The sequence below is a fragment of the Symphalangus syndactylus genome, chromosome 15 (genome assembly GCF_028878055.3).
Source record: "Symphalangus syndactylus isolate Jambi chromosome 15, NHGRI_mSymSyn1-v2.1_pri, whole genome shotgun sequence".
In the NCBI taxonomy this organism is placed as follows: Eukaryota; Metazoa; Chordata; class Mammalia; order Primates; family Hylobatidae; genus Symphalangus; species Symphalangus syndactylus.
In genome coordinates, this window is record NC_072437.2 from 88,982,750 (window position 1) to 89,001,554 (window position 18,805).

Here is an 18,805-nt window from a genome sequence, read left to right on the forward strand (position 1 = left end):
CAGTAACCTTTGGAGTGAATCCGTGACTGGTGAATCTGTTGAAAACTTCGGGGCTTCTCCCCAGAAAAATAACCATTCAAAATTTTTGCTAAACCTTTAGATGGCTTCTTCCAAACCTCATCAGAGGAATTTGCAGAACTCACATGAGAGCCCCCAGAATTCTAAAGTTCCTTTAAAGTTTTCTTTCAAATTCAGACATAACTTTGTTTTGCATAAAATGAGCCTTAGCACTACAGTTTTTAATTGGTGACACTTCTTTACCAGGTAAATGCTACTTACCACTGACTGTTTAAAATTCTGGCTTGAATAAATCATTTGGATAAAGAATTCTACTAACACTGAGGTCTTGTGTTTCAGGTCCGACTACAGCCACCTGTCCTCCACGAGCAGTAAGTATCTTTTAAACATTCTTCAGCATTGTCTAACGGTCCCCGGAGAGGTCAGTACCATAGAGGCCATGTGTGTACATGGTTTATAGTAGGTAAGAATCACCAAAGCATCTTTGCCAAAGAAATGTGGTACAGGATGCTGTAACTCTGGAAGTGGAGGCTTTTCCTGGAGAATCTGATCATACAGAAATTCAGCCTGAAGGATATAACCCAGGCTTTATCAGCTGCTTATGGATGCTTCTAGGAGCATCATCTCTGAAGAATCTGAGGTAGCGCTTTTATTGAACAAACATCTATCAGATACCTGCTACCCTCAGGCAAACAGAAAGTTCAGAGCACAATTCCTGGATCCCTGCAGTTGCTCCAGCTCATCTCTTGCAAAATCTCTTCCCTTGCATGTCTGCATCTGCAGGCAAATATCCTTCCCTCTCCAATGCAGGGAACATCTATCTCTGGCAAAATCCTGCAAAGTGTGTTAACAGTTGGAACAGTTACAGCTAAAGTGGAAAAGTGATAGCTAAATTCCCTAATTATAACCTACATTGGATATACATGCCAATACATATCTACCAATACATATGCACATTGATATGCATATATATCAGTATGTATAACCGATGTAGGTTATAATTAGGGAATTTAGCTATTACTTTTCCACTTAAATGTGGCTAAAAGAATACAGACATTTTTATCAATCCATCATCCTGTATTTGTAATTCTTGGCTTATAGGTGGTTATTATATGCAGCAAAAAATGATCAGGAATATGTTCGCAAAGACACTCTGGTTATTAAAAAGGTGCTTATGTTTAATATTAAAGTACAGGTAAATGTACTCATGAGAAATTATGCCTCATAACTAGAAAGAATTGAGAGTGATTAAGATTACTACATAAATGACCAAAGCCATTCAGATTGATTGAATACTTATTTTAAATTAACAAAAGTAATTGTCTTAATATAAAAGCCCTGATTGTTTAAATCAGTAAATACTAAATTGTTTTGCCCTATCTCACTAGCCTGTTAAACTCTCAATTCTAAATAGTTCCCAAATGGAGAGACACTTAATTGGATTATTCTATTTATTGATGTTCTGGCTTAGTTTTCCTTTGCAATAACAGACTGAGCAGATAGTTTTATATCTGGATTTGTAATTTAGTGTCAAATTATATTTCATTATTAGTATAACTGCATTGAGCAATTTCTGGTCAGTTCAGCCAATTGGAGACCCAATGTTGCCCCTTAGTTATTAAGAACCATTAGTAATAATGAGAATAATGCTTCAGAGATTTGCACTCATTCCCCAAAGCTCCTGCATTCCTAAAACCAGAGAAAGCTCAGTTGAACTCTGTCTCTCTGTGCCACCGTTTTCATTCCACTCAGTTTTGCCCAGAGGCTACATTTCTTTTCAGAATGATTTTTCTAAAATACTTGTGTGAAGCCTTAGCTCAATTTGTAGCTCACAAATCAGTCCTCTGGGTCACAACACAACACCTCTGTAGTTATCAAAACTGGTAATTTGGTTTGGGATGTTTTCCTGTTATTTTAATTGCAGCCTCTGAGTTGGAATTTCTATTAGTGCAGCTGGGATCAATACCCTGCTATTGCTCTTCCTTTCTACTTTAAATGTTTGGTGGTTCCTGCCTCACTCTTCAGTGTTGGGGCCTCTTGGTGAGTGAGTGTGCATATGTGTTTCGGTTAGGAAATGTATTTGACTACAAATAATGGTGGAAAATAATGGTTAAACAAGTAGGGATTAGTTTTCCTCTAACCCTTAAGAAGAAGAAAAAAAAAAAAAAGTCCAAGGAGGCAGCGCAGGTCTGGTGTAGAAGCTCCTTTTGTCATCTGACTACACCGTTCTCAGCTTTTGGCTTCCTTCCTCAGTCTTGTCTCAGAGTTATAACATGGCTTCCTCCACCCCAGCCATCACATCCTTGTTCTGGGCAGGAAAAAGGAAAGGGGAAGGGCAGAAGGTACCTGCCAGCTGAGCCATCCCCACTTTTTAAGGAATTTTCCCAGAGACTCTACACAGTAATTTTTATCTCTATTGGCCAGACCTGGGTCACATGTTTAACCCTACTTACAAGGGAGTCTGAAAAATGTTGTTTTCTTTGGTTACATTGTCACATGCTATGGTTCCATTAATAAGGAAGAAGGGGAGAGTGAATACCGGGGCGGGGCGGGTGAGGGGAAGCCGGGAGGGTTGACTGTCCCTGCCTCAGCACCAGCACGGTGCCTGGCCTGCCTCTTCTCCCAGCCAGGAGCATAAATCCTGGCCCCATCCACTTTCAGGAGAAGGCCCCTTGAGCAGTCAGTGAAGAGTAACATAGTTGACTTTCTGAAAATATTTGGAAACAGTTTTAAAACCTAAAGTCTTAAATCCTTTAAAGTATCAATTTGACAATGCTACAATAAGAAAAAAATATTTTCTAAGTAGATTTTTAAAATAATGTTTCCCTACAAACTACATAATCACAGGGGTCTGAGTGGAGAGAAGGGTAGTGACTTATTTATCCTGAATGATTTAGTTACAGGGCCTCTCCCAGTCACAGTCGAGATTTGGGGTGGCACTGTCTGTGTCCAGCAGGGTCCCGGGCTGCCCCTGCCCTACGGCTGCATTGTCCCAGTCCCAGTTTGACATCCTGGGAGCAGCTCCTGCATCTCGTTGTCATTCTGCCACTGCTGTCAGCCTCTCTCGACTCAGTGGCTTTTGAATGATTCCTGATTCCTGTTGGGAATTGAGAGTTAATTCTAATCATTCACTATTACAAAGTGGATTTTTCTGCGTCTGCAAGTGATTCTTACACAACATTCACATGATGCTCCTTTACTCATTTGTTCCTGAGTTCACAGGCGCAGAAGTGCTTCCTTGGGGTGAGCTAGCAAGAGCATCGACCTTGTTGCCTGTTTGTCCACAGCTGAGTTTTCATTACTAGGGATTGTAATGAGACCTCCCTCCAGAGAGCACCATTCTATTTAGTTGTCTTTTTCCTCAAAATGCAGGGGGCTGCTTCCTCATGCCAGCTGCCCCATGGGAGAAAAAGAAAAGTTATCACTAAGCGAAAGGTATAAGAGTGGTGGCGTGGTTAGGTGTCCTGAGTTCTAGTCCCAGTTCCACCATGAATTAGCCACATGCTCTTGGATCATTCACCCTCTCTGGGCCTTTGTTTCCTCCTCTGTAAATAAGAAAATTAGGCTGGAAAGCCTTTAAGGGCCCTTCCAGGAGCTCTAGGAGGCTGAGATATGAATGTCCAAGAAACTCTTCTACAAAGAGATGGAAGAAAGGAGGAAAGAAAGAAGCAGGGAAGTACTGAGGCACTTACACCTTTTCTGTTTGCTCTCTTTTTGACCCAGAATAAAAATCTGGAGGCCTGGGCATCCTCTCTCGTGGCCTGTAATGTAAATCCTAAAGCAAGGGCCTGCCAGAATCAACCCGAGCTTCTCTGAACTGTGAGCTGCCTGTAAGTCGGTCACAGTAGAGAGACTGTGGTGAAAGGCAGCAGCTGCTTTTTGTCCCCCTCCCCTCACAGAACTGCACAGGTCTAGGGTAGGGGCAGGCATGTGGACTGCTGGACATCATCCTCTTTTCCTCCACCTCACAGATCATGGAACTGCACTTCGCTGACTTGTCCTCTATCCCTGTCCAGATCTGGGGGGCGTGACCGAGGGGCTTCTTTAATGGATGGTTTGGTTTTGTCTGGATGAATTTTTTCCAGTTGCAACTGGTTCATTTGCCTTTTTCATATTGACAAGGAAGACAGGATTTTTATTTTTTTTTTCAATGTTTTCTGAAAGGCTAAACACACTATTGGCACTCAGGAGATCTCAATAAATCATAATACTTGCTATGGAAGATTAATTTTTACTTCCAGAATCCTGTTTTTCCAGAAATCTAGTGAGATCATCAAGCCGCTATGTACAATTTACATTCTTATGCGGTTTAAATAAAAGGGGGGAAATTATTTATAAACAGGAGAAAAGAAAAACAATAATTATGCCAGGAAAAAAAAATCAACTCTGCCACGTAATGCTAATGAAATTTGCATCATGTGTGATTGAATATTTCCATTCAAATTAAAATTATAATCATACTTAGAGAATTACTCTTAGAAGATATTAGGAACCTAAAAATTATATTTTTAGGAAAATATGACATTTTTTGAGGATATCTAGCCCCAGAATAAGCTGATAGGAAGTAGTCAAATAATTAACTAGTCCTATTTGAGGCTGTTCTGAAGGAACCTTCTCTATTTTCTCTCCTAATTTTGCCTCTAAAACTGTTCCTCCTCAAAACTCAGGATAGTCATGAACTCTTTAGCTGGCACCTTAGGAACGGCCAGTGATGGCAGGAATGCCTTGTAGACAGCAGAAAGCACAAATGGTAAAAGATTGGGTGAAGTGATAGAGGGCTTCTCCTAGCCCTTTGACAGTTCCCTGAAGAATTCTCTGTGGCTGTGGAAGTCAGGGAGAAAAGGCCATGAACAGTGTGCTCTGCTGATTTGAGCCTGGGAACATGTACCAAGCCATGCAAAAAGGCACACACGATGGGTGGCTGTGAGTCACTGAAACTGTTTTTCAACCTCCTGGGGCCTCAGATTCCTGCCCTCTTCCATTTTGGCCCTACCTTCTTTTTCCAATTTCCTGCTCTGTCCCTCTAGTAACTCAGATAGCCTCCCTCCCTGCCGACATCCTCCCTGCTGCTTTCCTGGGGTTGCCCTCGAAGCAGCCCCAACTAGGCACAGCTGCTGCTCTGGGCCCCTGGATACACTCTTATTGAGAGAAAAGGGGTCAGGTGGATCACAGGTGTTTTTCAAATAGGCAAGTCCAGGTGTCTTGGTTAATTACAAGTCACTATAGCTGGTCTAGAGCCACCACCGGGGCTTGTCAGTGCTGCTTCGCTGCTCTGTCTGGGAAGACATCTCATCCCTTCCTGAGACTCTCTTTCCTCACAGTTGTCTCTTTCCTCATAAATGCTGCCTTCTCCCTTTAGTTTCTCAGTCATTTCAACATTTTCTTACAAGTTCAGGATACTGATGCAATAAGTGTTTTGATTTTGGCCTTGGCCACATTTTTGCAACCCCTCAGCATTTTGGAGGGAAAGATGAGCTCATTGTGATATAATTAAGCAATTACATTTGTGATAAGCCAATGTAGGAGCTTTGAAAGCAACACATGCAAAAGATATGATTGCATACTGTACAACTCCTCCCCAATGGGGAATACGTGAATACATATGATCTGTGTTTCCATATCCAAGGGCTAAATTCAGACTTGGGATAATGAAGTATTTATTATTTTCTTTCTGTTTTCATTAGAGAAGATGATAACTTATTGACAGATTTTGCTCATTTTAGAACCAGTTTTTTATCACATCTCCAGAAAAGGAAGATCAATGTGTCAGAAGAGATGCTAGTAGTCAATTTAACTTTTATCCATTTGTAAATGTTAGAGTCTTCATTTTTTCTTCTGTGTAAAATACTTTCCCTATAATTCTCAAAACAAATATTCTTCCAGAGTCTTATTCCATAAGATCTAGGCAAAACTCAAATCTGTTTATTAATTCTCATAAAGAACAATTTTAGCTATTGAACTTGCTTAATTTTGTGATTAGCATGGAGTTGGCAGTGTTCACAGGTTTGTGAAAACACTCAAAAATCTACCTCTTCCATCCCCAGCTTCACACCCTACTGCAGTAAAAGTGTCATAAAGAAAAGTCACCAATATTGTCTAAATTAGAATATAGTCTGTTAGAGTTAGTTGTATATCTTGAGTGTCTCAGTTCAGGTTTGCCCCTATTTTCATTAGTTTTTTACTTCCTTAGCTTCCAAAGGGCTTATTAGTAATACTAATGATTGTTTGATATACTGTAGTAAACCCAGCAGTTGACATAAAACAAAAGCACTGGGGAGAGGGTGTATTTATTTCCAACTGGAGGAAAATCGTAGGGTTTTGAATTTCTACTCTACCATCCACAGAGCTGGAAGCACTTGAGTGAGCAACTTCCAGCCAACGAACCCCAAATAAGAACTATTTCCATTTTTATTACATTTAAGACCATGTCCTGGCACAACAGTCATGTTTATTCACAAAACTGTTCTCAAAGGAGATTCAGGGTGAGCTGCGGCACAGCTGGAATGAGTCTGCAGCCCTGGATCGGGTTCTCCATGAGGGGCTGAGTGTTGGTCGATGGTGTCAGTGATAACATGTTCCATCTTGGTGTGTGGCCATGGCTGCAGAAACCAGTGAGAAACCACTGAAATGCTGTACGTCTGGACAGATCAATCTGATTTCCTTATCCAGTCTGCCTTCTTCTGTGGCTTTTCCTTCAAAGTGACTGCAGAATTCAAACTTTTACTCAGTAGTATCTATTGCATTCCAGGCATGGGACATCTGGTATACCTATAGCTACTGTCCCTGTAGGTGTATGGTATGGGAGAGCACCCTTAAGGTTTCTTTTCCCCGCCCCAGAAGCCAGGGGCCTCACTCCAGCTTTCCCTAACTGTAGAGAGAGGGCCCTGCTGCTGGTGGCTCTTCCCGCAACCCCAGGCATTGAAGCTTTCTGTGGAGGGGCTTTGGGATACTTGTCAGGTTCCTGGGCCCTCCTCTTAGGGCTGGGGCCATTTAGCACGTAGCTGGTAGGTGACACTAATAGGCCACAGGCCTGGGTGTGGCATTTATGGCAGGTCTGGGTTTTGCAGCCACTTAGGTTTTGGCTCAGCCATAGCCTCAGAGCCACAGAATGCCAACTGTTGTGGGTCAGGGCATCCTGCTGCTTCACATTTTGTCAGCTGCCCAGGGAAGGTGTTAATGGCTTGATAGAGCATATAAAATCACCAAACTGGAAAATTTGCTGCTCAGAGTGTGGTCCAGGGACCACTGCATCAGCATCACCAGGAGCTTGTTAGAAATGCAGAATCCCAGGCCTCCCGAGGCCAGTAAGTTGTATGTACTGAAAGTTTGAGGAGCACCGAGCTAGCCCATTTCTTCGTTATGCAAGCTCACTCTTCAATCATCCCTGATACAGGTGGCTTATCTGAATCTCTTACTTTTGGGTTCTAATTTTTAAAACCTATAGTCTCTAGGATCCACCTAATATCTAGATGAAAAACACTTTTCACTTGATATTTGCATTTTTAAGTTGATAATTGAAAAGATTATCCATTGAGAGTGGTTTATTCTAAAACACAGGATATATCCCATATGAAGAGGGTAGAGGTGTGTGTTTGGGGTTTGTCTGAGAAGCAGGTAGCAGCCTTACCTGTTGGACCATGGAAGTGGCAAATGAAACCTCTGAGATGAAGGAATCTACTGAAGCTGAACGTGTGAGTCTATTAGATTGTTATTTCATGGTGTGGGGCCTGTATATTCAGAGTCCTCTGAATGGGGGCCTGAAAAGCTAGGCAGTATTATCTGACAGTTGATAAGAAAAAAGCAATAACCAAAGATATGCATCAGGAAATCACAGGGTAAGGACAATATATGATACAGACAACTCCTTTGATGCTTTGCTACGCTGGCATCCATTTCCAAAAAAAAAATATGGTGTAGTCCTTCTGGTTTCAAAGGTCAGTTTTAGTTGTGTGACTTCAACTCGACAGAGGGTGTTGATTTCCATCCGGCGTATGAAAGAAAAATGGAGGCAGACTTCTCATGACTACTTTTTTCCCCCACCTGAAAAGCTGAAGTGGTACTTCAGGGATATCTGGTCTACCAGAATCGTCAGGATTTCCCCCAAGAGAGGAAACGAAAGTGAATAACTGCCACTACTCCTTACCTTGATGTGCCTGGTGCTTTTCTCAATTTCAAAATAATTTTTTGCTACCCAAATAATACATAGTCATTGCAGAAAAATCAGAGAATACAGATTAGCAAAGAGAAGAAAACCCAGAATACTACTATCCAGATGCAACCATTATACATAATTTGGTATCTGCCTTTATAGGATTTTTTCCTGAGCGTCTATATGTTTATGTAGATATATAACATTTTGGGTAATAATTTACTAAAAAATGGCATTGTATATTTTGTTTTATAGTCTAATTTTTCTAACTATAGTGCAAACATCTTTATATGCCAGGAAACTCATTTCTATAATAGTTTGACTATTCATACAGTATTCCCTTATATTTTTGCACTGTACTTCATTCACCAGTTCCCTGTTGTTGGTCCTATAGGTTGTATTCACTTTTTCACTACTGTAAACAGCATTGCCAAAAACATCTTTCTAATAGGTCTTTGTGCATATCCTTCCTTATTAGAAAAAACTCCTACAATTGGAATTGCTGGGGTAAAAACTGTACTCTTTAAAGCTTTTGATCCCTATTGCTAGGGTATTCTCCAAAGGTGCCATTTCACTCTCCCACAGACACAGATGAGAGTGTCATAAAAATTGTGATTTTATGTACACAAAAGGTTATCTGGATAGATAGATACATATATAGATAGATAGTAGGTTTTTTAAACAATAACAATGAGTAAAATTACTCTATGGAGTAGGTTATAAATGGGGAGACTTTCAGGTTTTGGAGAACCACAGGGAAGTCTTTTCTGCTGCCCTCACTGGAAGTGTGGTATTGATGACAATCCTGCTCCAGCCTCGGACCACAGTAACAGCCACAGCAAAGCCATTGGTTCTCCATCCAGCCTTTATGGAAAATATTTTCCACTCCAGTACAGTTTCTATCTTTATTCAACATCCATACTGCTGCCTTTAACCGCTGATGGTATAACAAGTTAGAAGTAGCTGAAAAATGTGATACAAAAAGCCAAGTCCTATCCTTTCAAGGTTACAAAATTCAGAGTCGAAGAAAACTAAGATGATCCCATCATTCTTCCTTCTTTCTAAACCTTCTCTCCTTCTTCCACATTTGTGAAACTTCTATTTTGTACATCACCTGATTCGGGAAGGGAAGGAATGTTCCACATGCTCTCACTCCCCTTTTTATTTTGACCTGACCCTGACATCTTCTGATGTTATTATTGGCACACAAAGGAAGTGAAGCTGAGCAGTTCAACCTGTGCTTAGAAGAATGATTTTCCTTTTCGTAACAAGAATAGTTGCAAGAAGTCTTTCCTTTGTCAATTATGGAGATAATTGGGCCTTTCTCTACAAGTCCATATTTAATATTTCATTGCCCCAGGCTTGAGGAGAGTGAGGCTCAAACATGTAGGGCCACAGATAGACTGAACTGGGAAGTTAGAGGTCTCTCTATGAGACAGTGTGATGAAGGGCTCACCATCTGTTAGATTATAACATGTTCTGCTCTTCATTGAGAACTCCTATAAGAAGCTCCTATTATAAAGAGTATGAATTTTCAGTCACCAACTCAGACATAAAAGCAGTACTGCTTTATTTCTCTATAATTGAGCTGAACTTCATCTTGAGCTGCTGCCCTCACCCCCTAACAAGTGAAGACACAGTCCTGCCCTTTTCAGGGATCCCAATGCCTGCAGGGCTCAGCCCAGGAGAGGTCCGATCCATGATCCTTTCTTAGAACCCTTCTGGCACACAGATTTTGGTCAAGTTCCTTCCAGTCATCGTCCTCCCACCAGAAGCCCAAACTTGGCATCTGAGCTGGAAAAGCTGCCCTTGCAGCCCCACATGTTCTTCTGCCTTCTGGTTCACAGTGTGAACACTCTGCTCGAGGTTTTTACCCTTTCCTGGCTCAGAAAGCCTTTTCTGTCTCCAGAAGCCCAGCTCTTGCAATAGAGAGCCTTGCCCTTCAAGACCATTTCCTCTGTTAAGAGTTAAAACAAAATTTTCAGAAATTCAATTACTAAGTTTATCTGCTGCCATCCTCCCTGATGCAGTGAACAGCTAGGACTCTGTAGGTGGAGGGCCCCAAGGCGATTAAGAAAACTGTGGGAAAGGGAAACTTGGTTATTATTTCTGCATTTCATTCTCTATGTCATTTAGAATGTATCATCTCCCATTTGTATTTTTGTTACATTTGTCACGTGTGAAGGTCTTGGCTTCTCAATTAGATTGTAAGCTGCCCAAAGGCAAGGACAAGCTTTGTCTCCTCTTACTTGGAGTCCTTGGGGCAGGCACTTCAGGACTAGGTGCCGCTGAGGTATAAAGGAGAAAGCCCTGAACTGGGAGTTCCGAGATGTTTGTTCTCTTTCTAGACCCACCATTGACAAGTGGCCTGACCTCAACTGTAAAATGAGGGGGCTGGACTATCTTACCCATCCTTAATTTTCTAGTCATGTCCAGTAAGTTTGTTCTCCAAATGGGCCCAAAGTACACATTTTCTAAGGAGACTTAGAAACAAGGACTGGAGACTTGTCAGTGTTATATTAAAACTTTCAAAATATTTGAATATTCCACTGAATTTTAGGCCAAAAAAAAATGAGTCCCCAGGTTCCATCCACTTCCTACACTGCTCGTTTGATCATGAGCAAAGCCAATGCTGGATTTCGTCACTGCTGCGTCTACTGCATTCAGGACATGTTTTATAAGCACATATGCAGTGGCTTTTCTTAGAAGAGTTGCAACAGCTAATCATTGTTCATCTGATTTCTCAATATCCTGCCAGAATAAGTCCCTTTTTAAGATAAATCTTGACTAATATAATTGTAAAGATTCCTCCCACGAGCTCTAGCATAAGACAGAGGCCTGGAGTTTCCTGATGAACAAATCCTTGAGATAGGCTTAGGCTAACATCTTCCTCTTTTGTCTTTTTTGTTTTGTTCTTTTTGGCAGATTTCTTTCATTTCCTAATACAAGACGAATATTAATTCTGTTCCTCTTGTTTCCAAGCCCTGCTCTGTCATCTCCGGATCTCCAATATTTGTTGAGATCCTGACTTTCTCAGGATGATTTTGCTACAAATGAAAATGACAAGCCATAATGTGGTTTAGAGAGAATTAAAATTACTGAGTAGAAGACAGGACTCTGTGTAGAATGCTATAGTCTCTTCAGGCATTTTGAACTGTCAAATTTTTATGCAAGAGGAGTCTTAGTACATCATTAAGCATGGTACATTGCTGGGTGTCAGGCCTGCATTACCTCTCATAAACTTTCAAAGTCCTTGCAGTCCCAAGGACTTACACACGTATGCTAGATATGTTTAAGTGTTTCTAGCTGCAGTTACACCTCCTCAAACTAATTACATATCAACCTCCTGGTCTTCTCCCAGAATCTGTCAAGCTGTGTCAGAATTTAAAGTGTCTGTCATTCCTTTGGTTAGTGTCTGGCTTTTGCTCCCCCTCCTTTTCCCATCAGGAAATTATGTTTCAGAATGATGGACCTGAATGAAGCTTAGAAATACATTTAAAGTAAGATGGATGTCCCATTTCCAAGTGGAAAAAAAACCGGCAGAGTATCTAAAGTATCTGCCTTACTTTCTATATTTTTTTTTCTTAATAGTGTCCTGGTTTTAGAATGAGCTCAGGAGTATGAATTAGGCATCCATATCACTGACATTGTTTCTGCAGCAAATCATAAAAAAAAATGAGAGGGCAGTCGAATAACTGTTATAGCAAAGCCACCCTTCTTATAAAAACATGAGAGGGCCTATAGACCAGAAAGATCCTTTATTGTACTCCTCTGCCAGATGAAAATATAAGCTTTAGCTTAATCATTTCAGCCTAGGTTCAGTTCTTCAATTATAGGACACTTCTGTGAAATCAGGCTGAGGAAGAACCTTATGATCTATATTATAAATGCAGTTTGGATCTCCATGTTAAAAATCCCATATGTCACTTCACTGCCACCACAGGTCATTATTTCCAGCACTGCAACCAGTCTCGCCATTTTCACAGCCCAAAATTGCAGGCCAACAGGCCTTGTCAAAATTATAAAATTACTAAGAATTAACAAAGTCTGAGATTTTGTCTTAAATATTGGTGGAGTAAGGGAGTTGCTTACACATTTTTAATTAGTTCAAAGTTTCAAACAACTGGCTTCTAAAACTGTGAAAAAAAGAGATGAAGGCAGGTTATTGGTTACATTCCGGATGAATAGCGTCTCCCAGGAGTGAATTTGGAGGCCCCTTTCTGAAGGCATTTGTTTCTGGCATTCTGGGGAATGCCTCAATGTGGGGAGGCCAGCCCTCTGCAAGTTTCATGTTTATCGTCACCCAGAGCCTTTTTCCCTTCTGCTTTCAGATCCGGTTGTTGTTTTTTGTTTGTTTGTTTTGAGACAGAGTTTTGCCCTTATTGCCCAGGCTGGAGTGCAATGGTGTGATCTCAGCTCACTGCAACCTCTACCTCCAGGGTTCAAGCGATTCTCCTGACTCAGCCTCCCAAGTATCTGGGACTACAGGCGCCCGCCACCACACCCAGCTAATTTTTTTGTATTTTTAGTAGAGATGGGGTTTCACCATGTTGACCAGGCTGGTCTTGAACTCCTAACCTCAGGTGATCCACCTGCCTCGACCTCCAAAAATGCTGGGATTAGAGGCATGAGCCACCACGCCCAGCCCAGATCTGGTCTTTATTCACAGTGTCAGCCAGTGCCCTGGACGTGTCTTTGTTGTGTATGTGACGCAGTCTCACCTGAGTTTTCTGCCACCGGATCATGTGGGTCTGGTTGGCAGACCAGTATCCCAGCCCCCAAGCCACTCAGTGCCGTTGATGGGGGCTTTAGAAATGCAAATAAGTGTTTATTCAACCTTATGCAGGTCTCAAGCCAGGCTCCAGGGCCAGATTCCTAAACCAAACAGCCTGCAACAGCTGGAGGTGCCCTCTTTCACAGTCTGTTGGCCTTGTCGGGGATTACTGGGCACTGCGGTGTTGGCAGTAATTTTGGCACTGGAATGGCGCATGGCAGTTTATTCCGTCAATGGTAAATTGTTACAGCCGCTGCCTTGGAAACCACATTGAGCATGTGTGTGTTCAGTGAAGTGTCTATCTGTAGGACTTAGCTACCCGGCTTCATCTTATATATTTGTTTATTGTCTGTCTCCCTCACTAGATTATAAGCTCTCTGAAGGCAGAGACTGTTTTATTCCCCACTGTATCCTCTAGTGCCTGGCACATGGTGGATGTTCAGTAAACATTCTTTGATTAAATAAATGATGAAACTAAATTGCAAATTGTCAATGACAAATTGTTTCTAAAGTGACAATCATATTAATCGTTGCCCAAAAATTCTAGAAAGGGGTACCTGAGCGTGTCATATCCTGAGACTTGTCTAGGAAGTTATTTTGGAATGAGAGATATCTTCAACTAGACATGCCCACTGCTGGGGAGGGGGTGCTCTGGGGACACACCAGTTGGCCAGTTCTGGGAGGAGGGCTAGTCTGACAGGCACTGGGCAGCAAGAGGCAGTGCAGGCATGGCTGATCTAAAGCCCAAGACTGCAGAGAGTGGTTGTGAGGGGCCCTGGCACAAGCAGCATTGAGGTAGGTCCAGCACCCGGAAGTCTGTCAACAGGCAGACTGCCCTCTTCTTACGAAGACTCCAGCTGAGGATGCCCACCCAGGCGAAACAGCCAGCCCATTCACAGCAGGCTCTCCCACCTAAGGTAGGTGAAGGAGCTAAGCCATGATTTCAGAGCGGGTTAGAAAAACCAACGCAATGATTCCAAGTGAAGGGGTGTCATTCATCCAGGATAATACCCGAGGTTTGTTGTCTCCTGCCAAAGAAATCAAGGATGTGGATACACAAGGAGTGAGATTAAGAGCAGAGCTTTAATAAGTGAAAGAAAGAGAAAGGCTATCTCCTGCAGAGAGAAGGCGCCCAAGCGGGTTTCTGGTCTGCCACGAAATGCTTAGGGTTGTATAGATGAGCTTGAGGAGGTGGTGTCTGATTTACATAGGGCACGAAAGATTGGTCGGACCAGGTATGTCATTTGCATAAGATGCAAAAAACTTGTTAGGACTAGGTGTGCCATTTGCACAGCATGCGAAAATCTGGCCGCCCCCCACTTTAATCTTTTATTATGCAGATGGGTTCTCTACCTGGCGGACACCATGTTGCCTGTTCCTTTACTGTACACACGGTGACAAAGAAAAGGGAAGATGGAGCCTCCAGGCTGAACATACCTGGCCCTCAGGTAGCCCTTTTCTATTGGCGCAGCTGCCGGCATTCATCCGTGCAAGCTTCCAGGTTGCTTATCTATGTCTACAGCTCGAATTTTCAGACTGCTCTTTGTTAGAAAAGAAATGATTTGGGGGCTGCTTTTTTGTTAAAAGCAAAATTCTGCCAAGGGCTCTTTTACACTCACTATGTGCCTAAATAATTTCTTTCCATCTTCTGTATCACAAGGATTGTGCCCTTGAGTGGTGAGAGGACATACTGGTGAGGAGCACAGATCTGAGGTTCAGACAGCCAGCCCTTGCTGTTCTCCAAATGGTCTTGAGCGGATCAGTTAGTAGTTCATCTATCATAGTGTTGCTTTAAAGATTAAACGAGATAGTATACATAAAGCTTGTAGGACAATGTCTGGCAAATAATAAGAGCATAATAAATGGTTGCTATTGTCTAAATTAATTTTCTGCCATTAATTTAAATGGCCAGAAATAGGATACAAAGGAGAGGTAAAATGTTGGAAAATATATATATATAACAAATGCCCAGGCTAATAGTACACTTTCTGCATCATAGAAGGCCTGAGCTTGTGCACTGCTTTCTTTAACAGTTTTCATTTTTTGTTATCAAAGGAAAGCCTAATTGCCTATAATCAAATGAAAAAGAATCTCCCTTCTCCTTAGGAAAACACAAACTAATTTGAAAGCCTTGTTAATGGTGTGCTAGGAGCTCCCATCCTCCCACCAGCCTTGGGGCAGTCTGTGCCACTGCTCTGTTTGGTTCTGGTCTGTGTTTTACCCTAATTCAGCAGGTGCTCGCTAGGTCCTTTGAGAAGACATGTAATAGATATGATAAAGGCAGAGCACATCCCACAGTCATGTCGTCTGTGCTTCTCCAGGGAGGCATAGAGACTTTTTGTGGCAATTAATTATTCACATTTTCTGTCCTTCCCCTCAAATACTTGGTTTCCTATCCAGCTCCACAGAGGCACATTTCTCTGGGGGGTAACTCTAACACCTGATGACAGCTTGAAGCTGTGTTCTGTGTTCTTTGTTTATGTTTTCAGGTCACGTGCAGCGGGTACATGCTAGTGATGGCCGGAGCATGCTAATGCTATTGCTCATTCTCCTTAGCTCTTCTGGGGCAGGGTCTTAGCCACTTACATGTCCCTGGTTCAGGCAGTGCAGAGGGGGCTCTGGGGGTTGGGTCTTCGTCATCCTGGCTCGACTGCTCTTGGCTGCCTCCCAAACTGCCAGGCGAGCTGATACTTGGTGGAATGCCTTTCAGCTCACCCCCCTGCTCTGAGGCCGGGCATTTTGCCCTTCTGCAGAGCTGTAAACATTCACTTATCCATGCAGACTTCAGCGTGGTCTTTGTTACTGCTCTCAGGGAAACCTTTGTGTAACTGATAGAGATGGCACAGGGCTGAGCGCCCTGACAGCTCCACTGGGGAGTCTCAGAAGCCACCTTCTCCCGGGCCTCTTCACACCCAAGCCTCTCACACCATGCTGTAGGCTTTCTTGGGTGACTGTTGTGCATTCCTTTCACTTGTGCACCCACCTGTGATGCTGGCCTGTTTGAGTTGCCCTCAAGGGCACTGCTGAGATGTGAAGACCTGGGCATGTGCCAACAGGGAGGGCAGTTTCTAGCTTATTCTTCCTCCAAGACCTGGGGCCAGAGGAAAGAAATGTAAGTGGGTGTCCAAGAAATGAAGCTGTTGGCTGGTGGCCGGGAATGAAGGCAGTCAGAATGAGGTGGGAGAGCTGTGCAGAGGGGCCAGGCGGGAGCTGCCGTGGCCACACATGGATGGAGAATGGCAGCTGGCCACTCTGCTGTGAAACGGGTACAGTGGAGAGGCGAGCACACTTCTCTGCAGAGCCTGGGCTGATGGTGTACACGGAACTCGGATGCTGGAGTTAGTGCTCATACTCTGTGTGACCTTGGCAGGCTACTTCACCTCCTGTGCCTCAATTTCCTGGTCTCTAAAATGGGGACAATCATAGCACCTCCCCTTTCTATGGTGGTTGTAAGGATTAAACGAGTTCATACATGTAGAACATGGAGAAAGCACCCATGTTAGCTAACATGTCACCCTGTGTACCTGGCCACATGCACACCTGGGGGTGGGATTAGGACCTTGAAGGGACTGCCTGGTGGCCCGGGCAGCTTCTTTTCCCAGACGTTCCTTTACTTCGCATGGCGTTTTTCCCCCCTCATTAAAATCATCTGTCATTTTTTCAGGTAAAATTCTTGATGCCCTTGTTCAAAGCCTTTCTGTCCTTTTCCATTCACATGGAGCATTCACTGATGTTTAGCAAAGTCGCATGTCTCCACTTTTGGGAGTTCAAGGCACCAGAGAAAAGTGAAATCCATTTAGATGATGTGGTATTGTCTCCTAATTTTACTGGAGTTACTGACTGGCAGAAAATTTCATTGCAGCTTTACTACTTTCGCGTCAACTGTACTTCTGCCGATAGTGTCATGAATGTTCAACCAAACCGAAAGATGCCAGGCAGGCAGAAAGGGCAAGCAAAGAAAAGGGCCAGAATTATCTCTGAATTCTGATTGTTTTCCTAGCCATCATGATGAATTTTCATGATTCATGTCTATATGGAGGCACACACTTATCAGATAACTGCATAAAAATGAGGATATGATCTGAAAGTAACTGGCCAATCCTTAAATTCAGCCCTTCACCTACGCAACACTAAGGTCCAGTTGCCAAAGGACATCTCTCCTGGAAGCCATTTGGGCATCTCAAGCCAAGTGGTCAAGGTGGAACTTTCTGTCTTTTCCCATGAATCTGCCCTTCTTCCTCTATTTCCTATTTCAGTTAAACATCACATCAGATCACTTGTTCAAGCTGGAAACATCAAGGTATATACTCCTCTCCAACTTTTCCTACACCCCACCCACCAGGCCTGTGGGCTCCCTGGCCTGCCATTTGCATCTTTATAGCCTGTGAATCCGTGCCTCTTCTATTTACCCACTTGACTGACTGTCCTGGATCTGTAAGTACTGCTGGGTAACAGCCACCTCCAGTCTCAGTTTCAGGCTTGAAACAACCGTCATTATTATTTCCCATTTGTCTTGGGTCAGCTGATCTGGACCATGCTCACCTGAGTGGCTCTTGCCCTGTGTCTTTGGGTGTGAAGGTTGGCTGATCTAGGGCAGGCTCAGCTAGAGTGGGTCTGTTCCACGTGTCTCATCCCCTTACCGGGACTGGTGGGCTCACCCAACCAAGCATGTTCTTATGGAAATGTTGGGAGCACAGGGAGGCAAGCCAAAACACATGCCACTGCTGTCTCTTTCTCCTGGCCAAAGCTAGGCATATAGTCTCATCCGAAATCAAAGGGTGGGGAAATACGTCACCCATTTAGTGGGAGGAACTACGTAGTCACATGGCAGAAAGTAAGGATACATGATAGGATAAGGAACTGAAGCCACTAACATAATCTCCTACTCTGCCAAGGCCTTGTCATCTCCTGTCTGGACTCTTCACTGGTCTTCTAACTCCTCATTTTGCCTGTAGCCAACTTTCCCCCAACTTGATCCTGACACCCCTTCATAAAACCTTCCTTTGCCCCTTACCAACTACTGAATTGAGCTGAGGCCCCATACAGCTTGGTTCTAATCCATTTTTCCAGCTGCATCTGTTGCCACGTCTCAGAATTCCCCATGGCCCCCTTCCAAATGTGCTTGTTTTTTGCACAGTTCTATACCTTCGTAAACACTTCGTAATCTCCTTAGCATTGAGGGCATCATGAGCAAGAGGATGTGCTCTGCCTTTACCCTTCAAGACCCAGTTCATATGGTGCCTCCTCCAGGAAGCCTTCTGCAGAGCCCTCCTTCTTTTGTCATATGTGGTAAGTTGGAATTGCTTTATGCTCATTTAACTCATACAAATTTGAGAAAGAATGCATGCTCAGCCAGCAGGAAAGAAAGAGAGGGAACACAATTTAAAGGATTCCACTTGCCATTCTACTCCTTGATTGTGGAGAGCTGAAACTTGACTCTGCTCTCACCTTAGTCATCCTTAAGTTCCAGAAGCCTCTCAGGTTCCCAAAAGCCTCTTGTAGAGTGAAGGGCAGGGTTTGATGAGTAAGGGTTTAGTGTTTAAAGAAACAGACTATTCTCTTATACATGGCCCTGCAGCAAAATGGTTATTTTATGTGGTGTTCAACTAAAGAAACATCTATCTGGACATCTTGTCTTGTTACAAGTTAGTGCTTTATTGGAAATTTAGGAGACTTTCAGTGTCTATAGATAACCTTTTCTTCACAGTGATTTTAGAATCTAGCCCCCACCCCAAGTTACTATTCCATTGTATTCCCTTTAGGCATATATCAGATTTAATTTTAATTTTTGATGTTTGTGTTTCCCCACTCAGTCACAAAGTTCTCATCTTATGGGCTTATGGGTCTTCAGAGGGCTGCTGCCT

General features: G+C 43.0%; 1 protein-coding gene across 2 annotated transcripts in view; it reads left to right on the forward strand.

The window, feature by feature from the left end:
• Window positions 1-18,805, forward strand: part of FAM124A (family with sequence similarity 124 member A) — a 62,331-nt gene that overhangs the window by 8,887 nt on the left and 34,639 nt on the right. Inside the window, exons 2-3 of one of the 2 annotated variants that reach the window (XM_055244519.2) lie at window positions 358-389; window positions 14,282-14,389. In XM_055244519.2, coding sequence (XP_055100494.2) covers window positions 358-389; window positions 14,282-14,389 — 140 coding nt within the window. The remainder of the gene's footprint in view (window positions 1-357; window positions 390-14,281; window positions 14,390-18,805) is intronic. The other variant, XM_055244520.2, reaches the window with a different exon arrangement.